Source organism: Cnephaeus nilssonii (genome assembly GCF_951640355.1).
Source record: "Cnephaeus nilssonii genome assembly, chromosome: 6".
NCBI classification, from domain to species: Eukaryota; Metazoa; Chordata; class Mammalia; order Chiroptera; family Vespertilionidae; genus Cnephaeus; species Cnephaeus nilssonii.
In genome coordinates, this window is record NC_137077.1 from 15,208,909 (window position 1) to 15,228,983 (window position 20,075).

The following is a 20,075-nucleotide window of genomic DNA, read 5'->3' on the forward strand; positions in this document are numbered from 1 at the left end:
AGAAACAACTTAACCAAAGGTTGTGTCAGATATATGTTCTGAAGCCTCAGTTAACATAAATAAACACTATAACCCTCATTAAATAAACGTATCTGAGGAAACTGTATGTTTGTTCATAGAATTGGTATGTAATAATAGCAAAGAAAGGCATATGAACTTGGAGAACAAGAAAAGAAATCTCACATTATATTCTTTAAAGAGTTGTGTAGGCATAAACAGGGTAACAGACATTGTTACTGTGGAATTTCAAGTACAATACAAATATGAATGTGTTATATTTGCATAAGAATGAAAAGTTATTTTGAAAGGTCACCTGGCAAGATTAGGTTTTTATGTGGTGTGTGGAGGAGGCAATGTTCTGAAAATCCACTGGGAGAAGCAAATTCATAAATATGAATAAATAGAACCACCATGATAGATAATAAAATACTAATAGCATGCGAATTTGGATGCTTTTTATTTTCCCAATATGTGGTCAAATTTTGGGTAAAGTATCTTATGAATTAGAGGCATGCATCTTTATTTATAGAGACCACATGCTGGAAAACTTTTTATTTTCTGTTAATCCTCACCAGAGGATATTTTTTCCATGCTTTTCAGAGACAGTGGAAGAGAGAGAGAGTGGGACAAAGAGAAAGACAGAGAAACATCCATGTGAGAGAGACACATTGATTGGTTGCCTCCCACATGTGCCCGACCAGGAGATGGGGAGCAAACTTGCAACCCAGGCACATGCCCTTAACTGGGAATCAAACCCGCAACCCTTCAGTGCATGGTCCAATGCTCTAACCACTGAGACACACTGGCCAGAGCTGGAAAACTTCATTTTTGAACCTTTCAACACTTGCAGATTCAAGTTCTGAAATTTATGTTATCAAGCAAGAATTTTTTATTACATATTTTTAGCCTGCAAGACCCTCACCATTTCTCACCTAGTTGCTGCATTGGTCTCTCTCTGCTTCTTGTCTCAATCTCTCTAACCCTTCCTTCATAATACTGCCAGAAAAATCTTTCTACAGTACTTCTATGGTCATGTCACATCTGGTCAGAATATTACAAAGGCACCCCATTATATAACGACTAAATTAAACTACTTTCCTGGCATTCAGTGTCTTTTAGTATCTAGCACTTACTACAATTTCAGCTTTACAAATATTATTTTCTAATAATATTAAAGAACTTGTGAGTCCTATACATGGTTAATCTCTCATCCCTTCACATATTTGCACTTTCTATGTTATCCTATATAATAAAAGCCTAATATGCTAAGTGTCCGGTTGTCCAGTTAACCAATCAAAGTATAATAGGCTAATGATATGCTAAGGCCGCTCAACCACTCGCTATGATGTGCACTGACCACCAGGTGGCAGATGCTCCAACTGGTAGGTTAGCATGCTGCTGGGGTCCAGTCGATCAGGACTGAGCAAGATGGGCCAGACATGCCCTGGAGCCCTCCCACAGTCCCTCCCTGGCCACGATCATGCACTAGTTGGGTCCCTTGGCCTAGCCTGTGCCCTCTCGCAATCTGGGATCCCTTGGGGGATGTTGGAGAGCCGGTTTTGGCCCGATCCCACTCAATGCAGGAGCTGGCCTCTGGTGGTCAGTGTGCTCCCACAGGGGGAGCGCCACTCAGCCAGAAGCCAGGCTCACGGCTGGCAAGCACAGAGGTGGTGGCAGGAGCCTCTCCTGCCTTCGCAGCGGCGTTAAGGATGTCTGACTGCTGACTTAGGCCCACTCCCTGTGGGGAATGGGCCTAAGCCATCAGTCAGACATCCCCTGAGGGCTCCAGACTGTGAGAAAGCATAGGCCGGGCTGAGGGAACCCCCTCTCAGTGCACAAATTTCATGCACTGGGCCTCTAGTTATATTATAATGCTATATATCTTGGAATGCCTTTCTCAGACTTTTGTGGTTTGTCAAGTTTCTAATCATCCTCCAAGATTCAACTGTCAACTTTGCAAGCCTTTCTGACTCGCCAGATAGACTCACAGGAAGGCAGGGATTGTCACAAGGCTGAACCAAGTGCTTAGAATTAGATGCAATTTGGGTTCCCCAGAGTTTGCTGAGTCTGGGGCAGGACTGGACCTGTTGGGGTGAGTGGAATGGTTCTATTTTCTTTTCAGATGGAAGAACCATCTGAAAAGAAAATAAATGGACTAGACTCACAGCTTCAGATAATAAACCATCCATCCATCCATCCACTTATTCACAGATATTTGTTGAGCACCTACTCCAAGCCAGGCATGCACTAGGTACCTGGGTTAAAATACTAAGTCAAAAAGAGGCAGCCCCTGCCTACAGAGTTTTTAATATCAAATCAAGGTGGTTTGTAGAACAAATATTAAAGTTAGCCATGATTTCAAAGAGATCAAACTAGTTATGGGGTCTATTTCAATAGTTTTTAACAAAAAAGGGACATATAATAAGTAGAAGAGCCTAGATTCAAGCCAGATTCTTCATCACCATTGTCTGTTGATGTATAAATCAAGAACACATCAACCTGAGTAAGATTCTTTGATAATTGGAGACATATCTGTAAAATTAACAATATTTTATCGTATGAGTCATCATCTGTTTTTACTTTATTAGTTTTTAAAAAGCTAGATTTGACTCATGTGTTTTCCTAAACAGAGCACTGTCACGGTGTATGGAAACCAGGACCAAATAGCTGGCCAGGGAAGCTGGAGAGGTGTCTTCCATCACAGGCCGCAGCCACAACTTTCCGCAGAGAGAGAACCACCAATTTACATTCAATCGCCTGAACTATGAAAAGTCAGCAGCCTGCAGTTCATCCTTCCCAAGATGAACTGTCAATTACTCATTGCAACTTTAAAATAAAGGTATTTGCCCTTTAATTAATAATTACTTATTTCCTCCTTCTAATCAATGGGCATAAAGTTTCTGTTAAGCAAGATGAGTAAGTCCCAGAGATCTGCCATTCAACATTGCACCTACAGTCAACAATACCACTTAAATAGTTGTTAAAAGGGTATATTTCATGTTAAATATGCTTACCATCATAAAATAAAATTAAATTAAAAATCAGGATACTTAAGTAGCCGGCCAAATGACTGGTTAAGCCATCAATCAGAAAAATTTATGGCAAAGAAGATCCAATTGACAAGAATTAAGAAAAACAATAAGACTTGTAGAACTGGATGGTGCCTTGGAGGTTACCTGATTCAATCCTTCTCCCTTACCCACAGTCTCCTGGACACACACACACACACACACACACACACACACACACACACTGTCCAGGACCAGAATCTGTATTTCTTGACAACGCAATGTCCTTCAAAGGGTGAAAAGCTACAATCATGTATTTTCTAGATCCTTCTCTTCCTCTCCATTTCTCCCAGCAGCAGGGGTCACACCCTTGCCTCCTATCAGGTGTCTCTCATCCTGGCTTATCCTAATATTTCTGGAAGATTTGTAAAGCATAATTTGATGTTTTCCCTTCCCACTCAAAAATCTCTGTCCGGCCATTACATAGGAAACAAAGAATAAAATCTTGACTCCAACATTTAAGGTCCTCAACCATTTTGTTCTATGTTTTCTTTTTATCTCTTTTTACTATAACTCTTAATCTGATCAAACTCGATTATTCACTCTTCTTTGCGTGCAGAACCTGAGCATGCAGAACCTGAGCTTTCTTGCCTCAATCCTTTGCTCCTGCCGGTCCTTATCTCCTGCACCTCCATTCAGTATCACATCAAACATCATTCAAGGTCCAGCAAAAATGCCCATGAAACCTTTCCCGACCCCTTCCAACTAGAGGTCATATCTCTCTGTTATTCTCTTCCACACTTTAACTCTCTCTTAACATATCACTCTAGTTCATATCTTCCAGGGATGGGGAACCTTTTTTCGGCCAAGGGCCATTTGGGTATTTACAACATCATTCACTTAATATAATTCAGTTAATATAAGTTTATGTTGCTATGAAAAAAGCTCCTAGATTTATTGAATTCTGAGTCCCACCTGCGGTTGCCTTGACAGGGCCAGGACCTTGCTCCTAGGAGTTGTTAAACTAAAATATCAATGGGTATATAGGAATAATGCATCTTTTAAAAGTGTTTTTTAAAATCTACCAATGATGCTAATTATGCTTTCAAATTTAAACTAAGAAAAAAAAACATAATGACTATGGTAAGTCTCCCTTCAAAAAATATTTTTAATTTTCAATTATTTTACTTACATCACAGGTGCAGAACCCTTCTTTCCAATCTCTATTCTAAAATACTGGCTTTGTGAGTATTTAAACTTGTTCCAGTCAATTATAGAATAATAATACTTGAGAGAAAAAAGATCTTCAAAATTCATCTCATCTCATTCATACCCCCAACCTATGTGTAAAATCTCTGGGGAAAATAAGAACTTATTCTATTTTAACTATCTTCTGAAATAAATTGCATAGAATTTCTGGTAATCTATTCTGATATCTTTGTTGTTGTTGTTATTATTATTACATCTCCATTTCCCCCCATCCCTCACTCCTTTCCCTTGGCAACCATCATCTGTTCTCTGTATCTATGAGTCTGTTTCTGTTTTGTTTTGTTGAGACATTTTGATGTTGCTTGACCCTCCATGTTACAATATTACTCCATAATAAGTTAAACTGAGTTCCTCATACTAATATTTCATTTGCCTTTTGAGATAGTACAGTGCAGTGTTTAAGACACATGGCTCTCTCATCTATAAAATGGGAATAATAACATACTTATTTCATAGGATATTTTCAAGGATTTGATGGAATCATATATAAAGTATTTAGAACAGTGACTAAAACCTAGTAAATGATATATGTGTTTCTATTTTTATTTCCTCTTATTTTTCTTTGAATAAAGATGTTTAATAGTTTGATACATAGGCATTTGGACCTGGGGGCTTTGAATAAATGAATCTTTTTCTGGATTGAATAACCACAGTTCCTTTACACAATTTTTTTTTACAAGACTAATTTTCCAAATTTTTAAAAATCCCCCCTGTGGCCCTTCATCTCAGTGAAGTGAAAAGTGTTCATATTTTGCTATTGCAACAAGGATTTTTTAAACCAAGACTCTAAAAGTCCCATCTATTTAACACATATCTTTATAGGGTCATTCTCCATGTTACTCATAATGGGCAAATAACATTGCGTAAGACAAGCAACAGCCCTGCCTTCATGGGTTGTACAAATTCTTAGCTGCAGAAACAAACTCTTTTCATCATTAAGCAAGTCACATACCACTCTTTCGGATTCTCTCTTCCAATAGGTCAGCATGTCCAGCTGGAAGTTTCTTATTGAAAATCTCAGCTGAACGGAGGAACATAGCTTCAACTGCAGACCCTTTCAGCAAAGCAATCTGATCTTCATGGTCCAATGTTTGAAATCCTGCATGAAGGTGATAATGAAATCAGTATCAAGGAGTCGTAAATGCTATAAAACAGTATTCATCTTCACCATCATCCCCATTGATAAAACATTTTCATAAAATTATTTTGTAGTTGTTTTAAGATTGGATAGTCAAGCTGAGTCAATGAGTATCTATTGTTCTCTCCCAAATAGAAGCTGACTTTTATCTTCATTGAGTAGGATTTGATAAAGAAGTTGGGTAAAAGAGGATCCACGTCATATACATATATATACTGAGTGGCCCAATTATTATGATCTCTGAACGCAAAATAACCTGGCCACTCAGTGTATATCCTATATAATAAAAGGCTAATATGCAAACTGTCCCCTCGACCAGGAGTTCCACCAGCAGGCAGGCCGGCCAACCGCCCATGTCCCCTCCCCGTGGCCTGGCTGGCCGGACCCCACCCATGCACGAATTCATGCACCCAGCCTCTAATATATATATACATATACGCTGAGTGGCCAGATTATTATGCGTTCAGAGATCATAATAATCTGGCCACTCAGTGTATATGTTATGGCAGACAGGGCTGATGCAGTTGAAGCCACCCTCAAAAGTCAGAGGCAAGCAGATTCTCTTTGAGGCATTATTTTAGTTACATCTGGTGTCAGAGGTCAACTCTGCAGAATGGAAGTTTCCACAAGCCAGAAAAATCTTTACGTGTATCTAGAGGTTTAAAGAAATATTTGGCCAACTCATGGATCTTTAGTCAACCTGGAGAATGTGTAGCATTTCCAATAAAAAAAACACACACACTCAATCAAGGTCATGTTGTGCTATCTTCTCTAAGCTCAGCCCTCCACCATGCAGGGCAGAGAAAATGACTGACTAAAGTAATGAATGGGAAACAAACACAAGCTCATGTGCACATGTGTACACATACCATGAATAGAGATAAAATAATGATAATGCCTTCAGGGAATAAATGGCCTAGGAAAGTATTAAATAGCAATGGGAGTTTAGAGAAGAGAGTAACGCTAAGGATAATGAAGTAATGTCACTGTTTCAGAGAATCTAAGTGCTCTAGCACTCTGGACAGGCCTCAGTGAACTGTGGAATGGAATCTCTCAACTCGGTCCTTCACAAAACACTCTTTCATTATTAGTATTGCATACTATTATTACTATTTGTAATAATGTCATTTCTATAATTATTGTTAAAACATTTTTTTCCTTCTCAAGGGTTGTCTTTTCTTTCCTTCTGTGTTTTTATTTTTTTCCTTCTACTTTGCTCATTAAACACACATTAATTATGCTCTCTCCCTAACAATCCAGTCGAGGCACAGGATTGAAGAGGTGTGTAAGATATTGCCATTGCTTTCACATAAGCTACCTTATTATAAGTAAGATTTTTATTTGTCCTCAATATTTCTTGGTTAAAGATCAACTGACCATTTGAAATGAAAAATCTTTTCCCATAAACAACAAAAAACATCATATTTCTCCCTTTCCAATATCTCTTCCCACAGTTTCTAACTCTTGAATAATCATGTTTTTGATCAAGATTGCCTTCAGCTTAATTATCATAAAACAAATTAAGTTCTGTTTTTCATTGTTAATAAAGAAATGAGAGAATATTAATGTTTCCATGATAACGAGAACTTTCTTCCCACATTTTATGAGTTTTATGTAGGCTTATGTTTATCTCTGACTCATTTAATAAAATAATAGCATAATGCTGGCAAAAGAAGGCAAATTAACATGTTTAATTAAAATCCTATGTCAGAAGTTACCTTCTGTAATTTAATATTACTGTGTTATGCAGCTATATAAGGTATTTATTATATTCTTCTAGACCATGAGATTTTAATGTACTAATATATTTTTAAGACAACAAAACAACTTAAACCTATTGGCTTAGATTGCATTGAAATTGTATCTAAAAGAATTGGACTCTGGGAGATAAGAAGCTTGCATTCCAGTTTCCTGTACTGATACCATCAGAATGACTGGATAAATCCCTCTCTCTCATCCCACACATGATGGACACTTGTTCATCAAGTGCTACCAATTTTTAAATATCTCTTTATTTTGTTTCCTATTCTCTCTCCCACTGCTATTGCTTTATTTCAAGCCCTGTTGCTTGGACTAATGCAGTAGCATAGTAACTGATTCTCCTTGCCTACAGTTCTTCCCTGTTCATATCCATCTAATACGAACCTAATAAAGTTATATCTCTATAACATAAATCTCATCATTTCCATCTTTTAAAAAAGGCACCAAGAACTCTTTATCATCCAGGGGATGAGAATTAAAACCCTTAGTTAGGCCCTAACTGGTGTGGTACCAGCTTACCTTATGTCTAACCAAGGAGCCACAGACATTATGCTATAGCCACAGTGAATTTTCCCTTCCTTCTCTAATAATTCGCTTCTTACTCATGCCTCATTATATTTTCACAAGCAGATTTCTTGATTTCAAATGACCCCTCTCCTCAATGTCACCTGGAAAGCTCCTTTTTGTTTTAGATCCAACTCAAATATGATTCTCTAAGAAGCCTTCTTGTCTTTCTCAAATATAATCAGCAATTACTTCATTTTTGTTCAAACAGCACTTTGCATATACTTTTTTTTAATTATACCCTTTAATCACTCTCCTTGTAGGTAATAGCTAGGTACTTAGTATAGAGTAGTTATCGACAAACATTATTAAATGAATAAATGAATGAATCACAACTTAGCAAAGTCACTATTTCTTAATTTATCAATTTGGAAGAATTAGCATAAATGATTTTAAATACCCTATCTGGCTCTAACATTTTACGTCTGTAGTAGACATATTAAATCAGATGTGAGATAATTCTCCTTTTGAACCAAACAGACTTGCCTCTCTTAATGTCACAAGAATATCACACAGTGTAGCAGAGAAGTAACTACATGTAAAGATACCTGGAAGCTTTTTTGTGAATTCTACAAGAATCTGTACATGACTGGTAGCCATTTCAGTTAAAATGAGAAAATTTTCTTCTGCACTGAATTCTTCTTTTAACTGAATTTTAAGAAAAAAGCAAATGATTAATAAGTAGATAAAAGGATAAAACAGTATAAAATCATTAGGCTAAAGAACCAGACTTAGACAATAACATTTAAAAACCTAGTTCATATTTTTCAGGTCCTTGGAGAGCAATTATTATTACCAAGATAAATATGAGACTTCTTTCTCATTAGTTATTTAATGCTGCTAAAAGCTTAAATGTATAACAAATTCTTGGCTCTAATCATTTCAAAGTAACATGTTTATATATTAATTCCACCTCCAACATAGTAAACGCCCAGAAAATACTAAGTTTAAGCCCATGCATTTTCAGATAGTGTACGTACAATTTTATTTGTGATTTCCTGAGGCATCCTCTGTTTGCTATATGAATCCATAATATAATGTAGAAGATTCTGTTGATCCAGGGTGAGTTCAGTTTTCTCCTACACTGGCAAAAAAATAAAAGATGTTAGGGAGGGTGGCTATGAGGCATTTTCTCTCTCTCTCTCTCTCTCTCTCTCTCTCTCTCTCTCTCTCTCTCTCTCTCCATATATATGTATGTGTATATATACATATATATATGTACATATATATATATACATATATATGTACATATATATATATGTATATACACACACACACACACTCATCTGGAGTAAACTAAATATCAGAAATTGTTGGGGAAAGCCCTAAATATAGCAGGAACTGTATGCTCTGATTGTGTCATCACTTTTTTGAGCCCTTGGGTAAGTCATGTCCTATTTCACTAAATTTGTCCCAAGGTACTCATTTTCCTCTCTGTAAAATAGGGGAAAACAAACAGTTTCTTTCATGTATTTCTTAGGAATAAATAATAATCTGGATATGAAGCCTATTGAACCCATTCATAGAGAAGTTCAGTGCAAGTTCAAGGTTTGGCCATACCTAAGGAAAAGTTCCCCCATATAACATGGAGACTCCATTTGAGGATATTTATTTAGAACAGTGGCTGACACACTGGGGCCCATGAACCGAATCCACCTGGTTTTGTAAATCCACTGGAAGATAACCGTATTCATTGGTTCATGTATTACCAATGCTACTCAACGTTGGGTAGTTAAGATGGAGACCATGTGGCCAAAGCCTAAAATATTTGGCACTTTACAAAAGAAAACTGCTGACCCCTAAAGTAGAGAGTCATCCATCTGGACCATTCAGCCCCCAAACATCTCTTTCCCCCTTACTAGCATCTTTGGAAGAGGGTGAATAATTGTGTCAACTCTTTGCTGCCTTATACCAAAGATGAAGCACTATGGCAAAATAATACTTTCATATCAAATACTTTTCCGGTGATAAATACAAAATGATATACCCGAAAAACTAAATGTGGATGATTTTTTTTATCAGTAGTGTAATAAATATTAAGAAGGGCATGATTTGAACAAAAAATGGATTCTTGGTTTTTCAGCTAATGGCAAATTAAAATTCCTTTAAGTGCCCTGTGCATTATCAGTATGTTTAGCTAATCACACAAGATGCCATTCCTCTATTTGTCCCAAGTTGCTTGAAGGATTTCTGGAGTGACCTGTGACCTCAGCAGAAGGGCTTTTCTCTATTGGTGCTCAGATGTGCATTCACCCTGTTTTACCCATTGATAAAGACTGACTCATGCCCTGGCCGGTTTGCTCAGTGATTAGAGCATTGGCCCATGGACCCAAGGGTCTTGGGTTTGATTCCTGACCAAAGGCACATACTTTGGTTGCAGGTTCAATCCTCCCCAGTGGGAGGCAACCAATCGATGTGTCTCTCTCACCTTGATGTTTCTCTCTCTCCCCCTCCTCTTCCTCTCTTCCACTCTCTAAAAAAAAATCAATGGAAAAAATATCCTCAGGTGAGGATTTAAAAAAAAATGACTGACTCACAAGCCTCTATCGAGTCCACACCCTTCCCAGTCTGACCCTCCCTTCTCACAGGCCAGGAAAAAAATGGTCATCAAAACTCAGTTTGAAAAAATCCCTTTTATACACCAAACCATTTCTACTGGCAACCTCTGGGTAGTAGGAATGAAATGGAGCCAGGGAGAACTTTCCCTTTTTTTACTTTATACACTCCTACTATCTGACTTTTACACATGTATTGCCAATGAGTTCATGTATGTTTAGGCTTTGGCCACATGGTCTCCATCTCAACTACCCAACGTTGAGTAGCATTAGTAATACATGAACAAAAAGGATGTATTACTTTCGTGATTAAAAAGAAGCTCATTCACCCGTGGACACAGACCATGGGGGTAGTGCAGGCCTTGGAGAGGGGGGATGGGAGTGGGCTGGAAGAGGTTAATGATGCGGGGGGGACCTATGAAATACTTTCAACAATAAAGATTTTTTTAAAAGAAAAAAAAAGGGAAAACTTCTTTATTTGTAAAATAGAAACCCACTCAACGCCCAGCTGACGTGAAATTCTGCTCATGGCTGTGGCTCTAACGTGAAAGCCTCCCAGCCAGACCACGACATGCCTAGCAGCTCAGCGGCGCTGGCTTTGGCAGACACCGTGGCGTGTTATTACCCTGCATGACTTAGTGGTCGAGGTCACTTGTCGCAGGTCACGCCCTTCGCTGTCTTCATTAACGGTCTGATCTGCATGCTGCTTCACGTTTTTTCTCAGTCGTTTGGATTTACACTGAATTTCAGTTAACAAGCCTGAAAAAATAAACATAGAGACTTAACCAACCACAGAAAGTACTGTTGGGTGTGTGGTCATGAGACTTCGCCTTGAACAATAAATGTATCCTCTGTGGGTCTCAGCTTCTTTATTTGTAAAATAGAAATAATATCTACCTTGCATTGTTTTGTGTATATTAAATGTTATATCATTTTTTTAAAAATTAGCTTTATATAAAGGATGTAATGCAATGTATTGTACAAATGCAAGGTATTTGATCAATACAATGAAGAATGACACTCGCTATTCCTGTCCTAGGGAACTTTGAAAGTTATGGTTTCAAGACATAATATTAATATTATAACCACCATAAGGTATCTATTCAATTTCACATTAAGCACATAAGTAAACATGTTGAATCAAACAAATGCCAAGATCCTTTAGGAAAAAAAATTCCAATCCTGTTCATTTTCAGAACTGTATAAATGATTGAGAACATAGTTAAAGATGAAAATAACTCCAGGGGACCTAGAAATTTTCTTTTGAATAATCATATACTATCATCATTAATTTATACTAAACAGAGCTATAAAAAATAACATAGACTTATCTTCCACATTCCTATTTAACTTCCTCATTCTCTCAATGTGAAGGAAACGAAATCCCAGGAATTTCTTTGTCCAGGGAATTCGGTTTATAGGACCGTATGAAAGCTTTGCACCTGTTACTGGTCAAGTCCATGTGCATAAATAATATTATAGACTCTTCTGTTATAGGTGGCGCCATGAAAAATGTCCCCAGAGCTCCAGTTGGGACAAGGTCATGTTTAAGTGATGAGCCACATGAGCCGCCTGGTGTCGAAGCACATGTTTCCATGGCAGGATTGGGTTCCAGCAGCAGCCTCTCCTGCAGTCTCCCGTTTCATACATGCCGAGAGGAGATTGTGATCGGCCACCATAAAACTTTCATCCTCCCGGCCTGGGATTGTTTACACTGACCTATTTTCCGCCTCCTGCGTGCATTATTTGTCTGGGTCCATCCCAGTTGCCTGTATGGTTTGGGAATAATAGCACTGGAATCGCCTTCCAAAGGCTTTTCTTTCGTGTGGCATTCCCTCCCTGACTGTGATCATCCCCTTGGTGACATCTGTTTGTCTCCTTGTGTTTGGAGGGGAACAGGACCTATCTCAGAATCTGAGTGGTCTGTAGAATTTGCAGAATGAAAAATGAATATGTTATAGCCTAGCATGCATTCCAAATGTTGATGAAGATTACGGTTTCTCACAAAGCCAGGAGTTAATACACTGTCTTTTTTCTTATCAGATTGAAGCACCAAATGATATTAAAACTTGGGGGAGTTAATTTCCTGTGTAAATCTATACAAATTGGTTCAGAGCTGCAACCAAAAAAAAAAAAGGCTTCTTAATAAAATGACTTGATTTAAAACTCTATTGTGACAATTCAGTGGCAGTTATACCTTATTCTTAATTTTCCCCACAACTGTGAATTTTATGCTAATTAAACAAAAAATTAAAGAGATATTAAATTGAATTTGGAGGAAACTTTTAGACTGTCATTCTTTGTAATTTATTAAAATATTGCCACTTTGCTCCATGTCTCATTGCAACAATGAACAACAAGACACAGCTGTTGTTTTTTTCAGGTGAAGAGAATGCTCTTTAGCTGACAGTTTGGACAATTCAGTGGTTCATGATCCTTTTCAAGAACTTAGATGGCTTAGTAAGTCCCTTCTTTAATGCGTGAAGTGCCATTCTAATTAGAGGCGTTACCTGGCATCTGCCTTCGTAAGAGATATTTAGTGGAATTTAATTGCTTGATGCGAATACCTCTATACATACATTCAGCCAACATTCCCATCTCTTTGCATTTCCTTAGTCGACACTCCTGGCACTTCCTTCGCATGTACATGTCCATCACACAGTTGCCTCCGTTTTTACACTTGTACACGGCATTTTTGGTGATGCTTCTCCTGAAGAAACCTGTGGCAGAAACAGAGAGGAGTGAAAAGACTCCTAACACCGTCTACTCAGAAAAACACATTAGGACTGAGATGCCCAAGAATCTTCTCCTGGACCCCGGGAGAGCAGCAGCCGCCAGGTAATCCTTGCGTGCACTGTTGACAAAGTGCTTTCAACTGCAATGCATCACCCAGAAAGCTGCTGTTTTTAATTCATCTCTCAAAAAATAAAGACATGTTTCCATGATAGCCTTTCTAAGAAAAAAAAAACAACCCTCAGTTCATTTTTTAAGATAAATTATGCTCATTGTATCTTCACTAGAGGCCTGGTGCACAAAATTCGTGAACGGGGAGGGGTGTCCCTCAGCCCAGCCTGCACCTTCTCCAATCTGGGACCCCTTGAGGGATGTCCGACCACCCGGTGGGATCGGGCCTAAAGGGGCGGTTGGACATACCCCTCACTATCCAGGACTGCTGGCTCCCAACCACTCACGTGCCTCTGCCTGATTGCCCCTAACCACTTCTTCCTGCCAGCCTGATCACCCCCTAACCACTCCCCTGCCAGCCTGATCGACACCTAACTGCTCCCCAGCCGGCCTGATTGCCCCCAACTGCCCTCCCCTGCCAGCCTGGTCACCCCTAACTGCCCTCCCCTACCAGTATGGTCGCCCCTAACTGTCCTCCCCTGCAGGCCTGGTCACCCTTAACTGCCCACAACTGCCCTCCTCTGCAGGCTATCTTGTGGCGGTCATCTTGTGTCCACATGGGGGTGGCCATCTTGTGTCTTGGAGTGATGGTCAATTCGCATATTACTCTTTTATTAGATAGGATTGGGGGTCAATTATGGGCTGGCATACTTATTCTAGGTGCTAGTGGTACAAAGGTAGGTAAGTCATCCCTGCCCTCTTAGCGTCTACAGGCTGACTGAGGGCAAAGCCATGCAAAGAATCAAACAAGTAAAATTAAGCCTTCCTGGGCTGTGCTGGGGCAGAGGAGGCAGGGGGAATGGTTGGTTCTGGAGGAAGAAGTCAGACTCAGAAGTGAGTGTTGAGCTAAGTCTTGAGGTTGAGTCTTTATTGTGGAGAAAGAGAAACCATTACAGGGTTTTGGGTTTGACCTAATGTGCATGTTGATAAGAAAGGTGGAACAGGGAGACTAGAGACAGGAGACTGTGACCAGCCAAGAGGTGATCAGGCCTGGGCTTGATGTGGGAGGCAGTGAGAACAGGGAGGAGGCAATAGAGGAACAATCATACCTTGGTAACTAACTCAGTATGAACCAGAGGCTGAAGGAAAAGTGAGAGATGTCAAGGCTAAAGGAGTACTAGACTTGCTTGTGAATTTGTCAGTTGGCAAAACTTGCAGTAGAAAAGATGTTACCATTTTCCTAAATGTCAAATTCAACCACGGAGAGTATTAAAAAAAAAGTCTGTGCTTCAGATCAAAGTTGATACTGGGAGTGCAAATACCAAAGTATGCATTTTAAAAGAGACTACAGGCAAAAAAAATTATTTTCCTGATGCCAGATCATTGAGCTCAATGACAACCTTAGCCCACCTGAGTCAATCTTTCTATTAATCTTCAGCTCCTGCCAAGAATAATTCCATTTAATACAGTCAGATACTGATAGCTCAATAGTTAACAGAAATAAGACTCCTTACTCCAAGAGTCAAAGGAACGGTGGCTAGGAAAAATCTGCAGGTTTTTTACTCTGATATTAACTCAGAAAATCATTATCATCTCAATAGCTGAATTGATTAGCTTTCACTCTGAGGTGGCAATATTATATTATCACTATATCACTTAAATAAAAGTGCATATACTATACTTATACTTATGCAAATCTATCCATACACATATCTCTGATTCTATCTTGTGCATATTCAACAATGCCCATATCAGAGAAGTCATTTGAAAAATGAATGGAAAGGAAATTCACTGAGGAACAGAGGCCCGCTGGTAACAAAAGATGAGTAGACAGGGCTGGTATTGCACGATGGGGCTGGCAGGAAGACAGCTTTAGGATGGTAAAATGGATCCCTCAAATATGCAGAATATTGCACATTCTGCTTTTCTGCTTCTTTATACACATGGAATCCACATACCACACCATACTCCCAACTCATACACATACGTGTGCATGTGCACACACGTGGGCACACAAACACACACGCACAAGCCAGACTTCAGTAACTGACAGTAGGCTACCCATTACTTGGAAACTATGGTTGTTTAAAACTTCAAGGGTCTCCATGTTTTTGGAAACAGCAACAAACACAAAGCCGAGCTTTATGGCCCGAACAGAGTTAGCCTTTAGATCTGTCTCAGCACAACGGAGGGTAAAAAGTTCCCTCCCCCTCCCACCCCCCATTCACTTACATAGGATTAATTTTGTTTCAGACACTGTTCTAAACACTTTGCAAATGCTGATGCATATAATATTCATAACAATCCTATGATATAGAGTCTATTATTATTTCCCTCTTACAGATAAGGAGCCTGAGTTACATGGAGATGAAGTAATTCGATCAAGACCCTACAGATAGTAAATGGTAGAGCTCAGATCTGACTCCCAATAAGGTAGGTTTCAAACTGTGCTCTTAATCACTACATCAGTGATGGGCAACCTTTTGAGCTTGGTGTGTCAAACTTCGCCAAAAAACTGAGCATAACTCGGGTAGTGTGTCACTTTGAGGAAAAAACTAACTCCAAGACTCTAGTCGCAAATGTTTCATCCTCAGGAGCAGCAAATGTTTCATCCTCGGCATGCGGCCGCGTGTCATCAGAAATGGCTACGCGTGTCAGTGCTGACACGCGTGTCATAGGTTCGCCATCACTGCACTACATTCTGCTGCCTTTCAAGTAAGGAATTTACATTCTTAAAAATTGTCTTTAGACATTAATCTCCCCCAATCCCACACAGCACGTTAAGTGCTCCACAGTTTCTTCCCTTTCTCCAAAACTTCTTCAGAAACATCCTATTCTCCCTCCGGCACCCTAGCTGTCTTTTCCACCTCTATCTCGCTGTTAGGAAGCTTGAAAAAGGTACAAACTAGAGAGAGGGCTGCCGATACTTTTAAAAAATAAGCTTTGGTTTCCATCACACACTTTTCTTAATCTTTAGGACCTCAGCTTTTCTCCTTGAGCTTCTTTCTGAAATTTTAAAAACTTGATAATAAACTCCTGATCATCTGGCAAAAGTTATTTTCAGACTGTTGTTTCTGAAAGAGAAAATCCTCAAACTTTAGACATACAGTTAATGAAAATTATAATTATTTCATTCCTGTTGATACCCCAGGGGACCACCAGTCCATTCCCAGCAAATCACTGGGGAAAGGGTCCAACAAAGGGGAGATGGACTCAAGTTCAGTGAAATAGGGGTGGCATATGGAAGTTGCTGTCAGTCTAACCTGGCAACAAAGATAATTGGCTGGAGGGGGTGGGGCCACTGCAATTCCACGAAAATTTGGGAATTCATAATCCCCAGCCAGACCAATCCTCTCTTGTGGCTCTCGTGTTCCTCAGGCTTTGCTCCTGCCTCCTTGCATTCGCCCATGGCCATGCAGACCCCACATGCAATGGACTGATGGACTGCAACTGCGAACAAAACTAAGCGAGCCTGATGCTAGTTGTACTGTGCAGACATGGGGCAGAAACTCTGGGCAATGGCTTTAATCCTAGCTCTGCTGAAAGCAAAATGGGACGTTTTCCTTGGCGGGACGGAGGGAAATGGCACCTTGGAAACACAGGAGTCTAATCCCACGCAAATAAATATCTTTCATTCTCCCATGCGAATCTCAGAAAATTCATTTTCTCGTGATATTGCAGTAACCCCACTTCCACTGGCAACATGTGGGAACACAGAGAGCTCCCCACTGATAGCACCGCTAGTCATTAACTGTGAGGTTTTTTTCTTTCCTTAATGTCTTAGAGAGCCACACACACACACAAAAATGTCTACCCGACTTTTCCAACACTTAGTTGTTGTTGTTTTTTTATCCAGTTTTTAATGTATGAAATCTGAATTCTGCCCGTGATATACATGACATCAATTTCTTTAGGTCAGAGTTGTGGCTAAACTCACTTTTAAATTCACAGTCTTAAGCAACTGAACCAGCTTTCTATACCTTGACAGTCTTTCCTCCTAACTACTATAATAAGCTGTACTGATTCCATCATAATATGTATCACATTGCATTTTAATTACTAGTGTATGGGTCTCATCAGATTGGGGTTCCTTGAGAGCAGACTTTCATGTTCACTTTGCCTTGAAGTAAATACCAAATTACTTACAAAATGAGTAATGATAGAACAATATTTCTATTCAAATGGTATGTATCCATAATTATTGAGCATTAATTTCCAAATATTCTATAATTTAATTTGGGATTTTCAAATTTAAATAATAAATTATACCAAGGCTTTGACTTAGGTTGTGCTAAATCATTTTTAAAATGTGTAGCTTCGGGACGTTTTATTATAAAAGGCTGTTTTCACATACATGACTAACAACTTAAAATTCACCATACATTTACTTCATTTTTTAGCTTGACCGTCTAGTAAATCTTTAGCTTCATTGATTTGGGCTGCTCTATAAGGAGACCCTACCTTATCTGGGTGATTTAAAAGCATAATTCATCAGTGAGCATCTCTTATTTTTCCTTCATTGGCAATAGGGCTTACACCTAGTATTAATGCTGCTTCTCGTTTTGTCATTTTGGGTTCAAACCCACCTCTGTAATAGCCACCACTGAAGGCAGATTTTGGTAGACTTTGAAAAACTTCTTTTACTTGAGGCTCCATATGCTTCATGGCTTGTAAAACATAACGGCCTGCACATCCTGCAGCACCAATGGTCAGTCCAACCGCTACCACTGTTCTGGCCATGGCTCCGGCTCGGCTCCCCTGCCTCCACCGAGAGCGCGGTTCACCCCAGCCCAAAAGGCCGCGGCCACCAGCTCCCCGCCGCTACCAGGAAGCAAGGGCGCCCTCCAACACTTAGTTTTGCCAATTACAATTTCTATTTATTTTTTAATTAAATGGCTTTAAAAAGGACTGACTTTAAATTATTTTTGTAAGTTGCCTGATATCATGCATAACTAAATTTATATACAACTTAATACTCAAAGGACATTTATCAAGCTCCTATAATCCCTTCTGCCAAAATGAACCATGAAAACATATATATGCCACGAAATGAGAGAAAAGTTCATTAAAACAGCATAGTTTAGAAAAGAGTGTGAATGAAGCTCCATCAATGTATCAAAAATGTTGGTGAATCTCTGCAAGATCGAAAACAGTAAATTTCTGAAGAAACGTGGCCCACGACAGGTGCATAAAAATGCAAGTATAGGAGCAATGGAGGAGGTGCAAGTTCAGATACAAGGAGATTCAGACAGCCCTAAGGCATTCTTAGGGAGAACTGTGCTAAGCCAGGGGTTAGCTAATTATGCAGGGCAAATTCTCCAAGTCCCCACCCCCCAAAACACACACACACCTATTTTTGTATAGCCCACAACCTAGGAATTATCCCTGTTTTTAATGGTTGAAAAAAAATTTAAGACTATTTTGTGATCTTTAAAAGTTATATGACATTCACATTTCAGTATCCACAAATAAAGTATATTAGATCACAGCCAAGCCCATTCATTTACATGATGTCTGCTTTTGCACTATAACAGTAGAGTCAAATAGTTGAGACAGATTCACAAAGCTTAGAATACGGGCCCCTTACAGTAAAAGTCAGCCAACTCCTGTGCTACACCATGGGTAGCAGTAGTATTTGCATACAGTCTCAAGCAATGACTAGAAGCCAGAGGAGGTGGGTAATGGCCAGGAGGAATGAGAAGTCCCCCTTGCCCAGAAGACAAGGACCAGAATATGCTATCCAACAGCACATCTTGTCCTCCATCCTGATCACTAAAAGCAGGTTGCTAAACCCAAACAGCATCTTCAGAGAGGTGAGCAGGGGATCTCAGAGGCTCCTCAATGAATGAGATAACTCTTCTTAGAAATTGCTTTGTGGGAGTTTGCCCTGCAGGCAGCTCTGAGTCTGTTCTCCTTTTGTCCTCACCTATTAATAGAAAGGACAGGCTCAAAGCCTAAGCCATTGGAAAGTACCCTATTTATAAGTTGACCGACATTAGCTACAGGATAATGGTTTTTTAAATATTTCCTATAAGACTTTTTTAAAAGCTCAATTTATTCATCAGCTCAACCACAGAACCGGGAAAGAAATGCAATCTACTTCATTTTAGCACTGTAAATGAACATAATAAATTTTTTACAATTTTTTAAAAGGTTGGTTTGATTATTTGGCCTAATGATTTTCGATGACCAAGAAATAAATCATCTTCCATTCAAGCTCAGAATAAAAGGCATTGTCATTAGCTGTAAATAATAATAATGATAATAATAATAATAAAGACAGAACTCTCACATCCTTTATTTCAGCTCAAGTGTCACCATTTTATCTATAGCAGTATCCTTCATGAGGTCCACTCATCTCTTTCCCATTGTCTTTTTTGCATTCTTTATATCGCTTGTCTCTATTAAAATTATCTTACCATTTTTTGAAGAGTTCATTCTTTTCTGCGGTTCAAAAATCAACAGATACGAAAGGATATAAAGTAAAACATTTCCTCCCCATACCTGTCCTCATGCTACCTAGTTGTCCTTCTCAAAGAAAATCCACTGATACCCTCACCCCTGCTTGGGAGGATGAGGGGAGAGGTAATGATGCTCTGCATGAGCTTGGCTTTGCATGATTTTTAAGAGCCATTTAGATTCCCAGCTAGGCAAACTCTCAGGAGTTGGGAGCTTAATTAGTTTCTAGAAAGAGACATAGTTTTGAAGATAGTATATGCTCCTAATTAGGGAGACTGGATAAACAAAAAATAACAATGATAAGATAATATTTAATCGATAAGATAATAGCCAATGCTCACTGAGCACTCAATTGTGCCAGATATAGAGATAGATGTTTTAAAAACAGTATCTATTTTTTATAAGAACCCAATAATAATAGTATTAGCAGACATTTATTGAGGGTTTACTGTTGGCAAGTACCATGTCAATTGCTTT

At 39.1% G+C, this 20,075-nt stretch overlaps 1 protein-coding gene and 1 pseudogene across 7 annotated transcripts in view; both read right to left on the reverse strand.

Annotated features, from left to right (window-relative positions):
- The window catches only part of NR1H4 (nuclear receptor subfamily 1 group H member 4), a 70,050-nt gene that overhangs the window by 11,613 nt on the left and 38,362 nt on the right, over positions 1-20,075 (reverse strand). For 3 of the 6 annotated variants that reach the window (XM_079776002.1, XM_079776003.1, XM_079775999.1), the window contains 5 exons: positions 12,875-13,015; positions 10,921-11,054; positions 8,721-8,819; positions 8,289-8,388; positions 5,230-5,376 (listed from right to left, as the gene is read on the reverse strand). In XM_079776002.1, the coding sequence (XP_079632128.1) occupies positions 5,230-5,376; positions 8,289-8,388; positions 8,721-8,819; positions 10,921-11,054; positions 12,875-13,015 (621 nt within the window). Of the gene's footprint in view, positions 1-5,229; positions 5,377-8,288; positions 8,389-8,720; positions 8,820-10,920; positions 11,055-12,862; positions 13,016-20,075 lie in introns of all 6 variants that reach the window. The other 3 variants (XM_079776000.1, XM_079776001.1, XM_079775998.1) reach the window with 1 other exon arrangement.
- LOC307102185 (mitochondrial import inner membrane translocase subunit TIM14-like) lies at positions 17,529-17,879 on the reverse strand (annotated as a pseudogene). Its single transcript has one exon. The product of its transcript is annotated as a mitochondrial import inner membrane translocase subunit TIM14-like (transcript).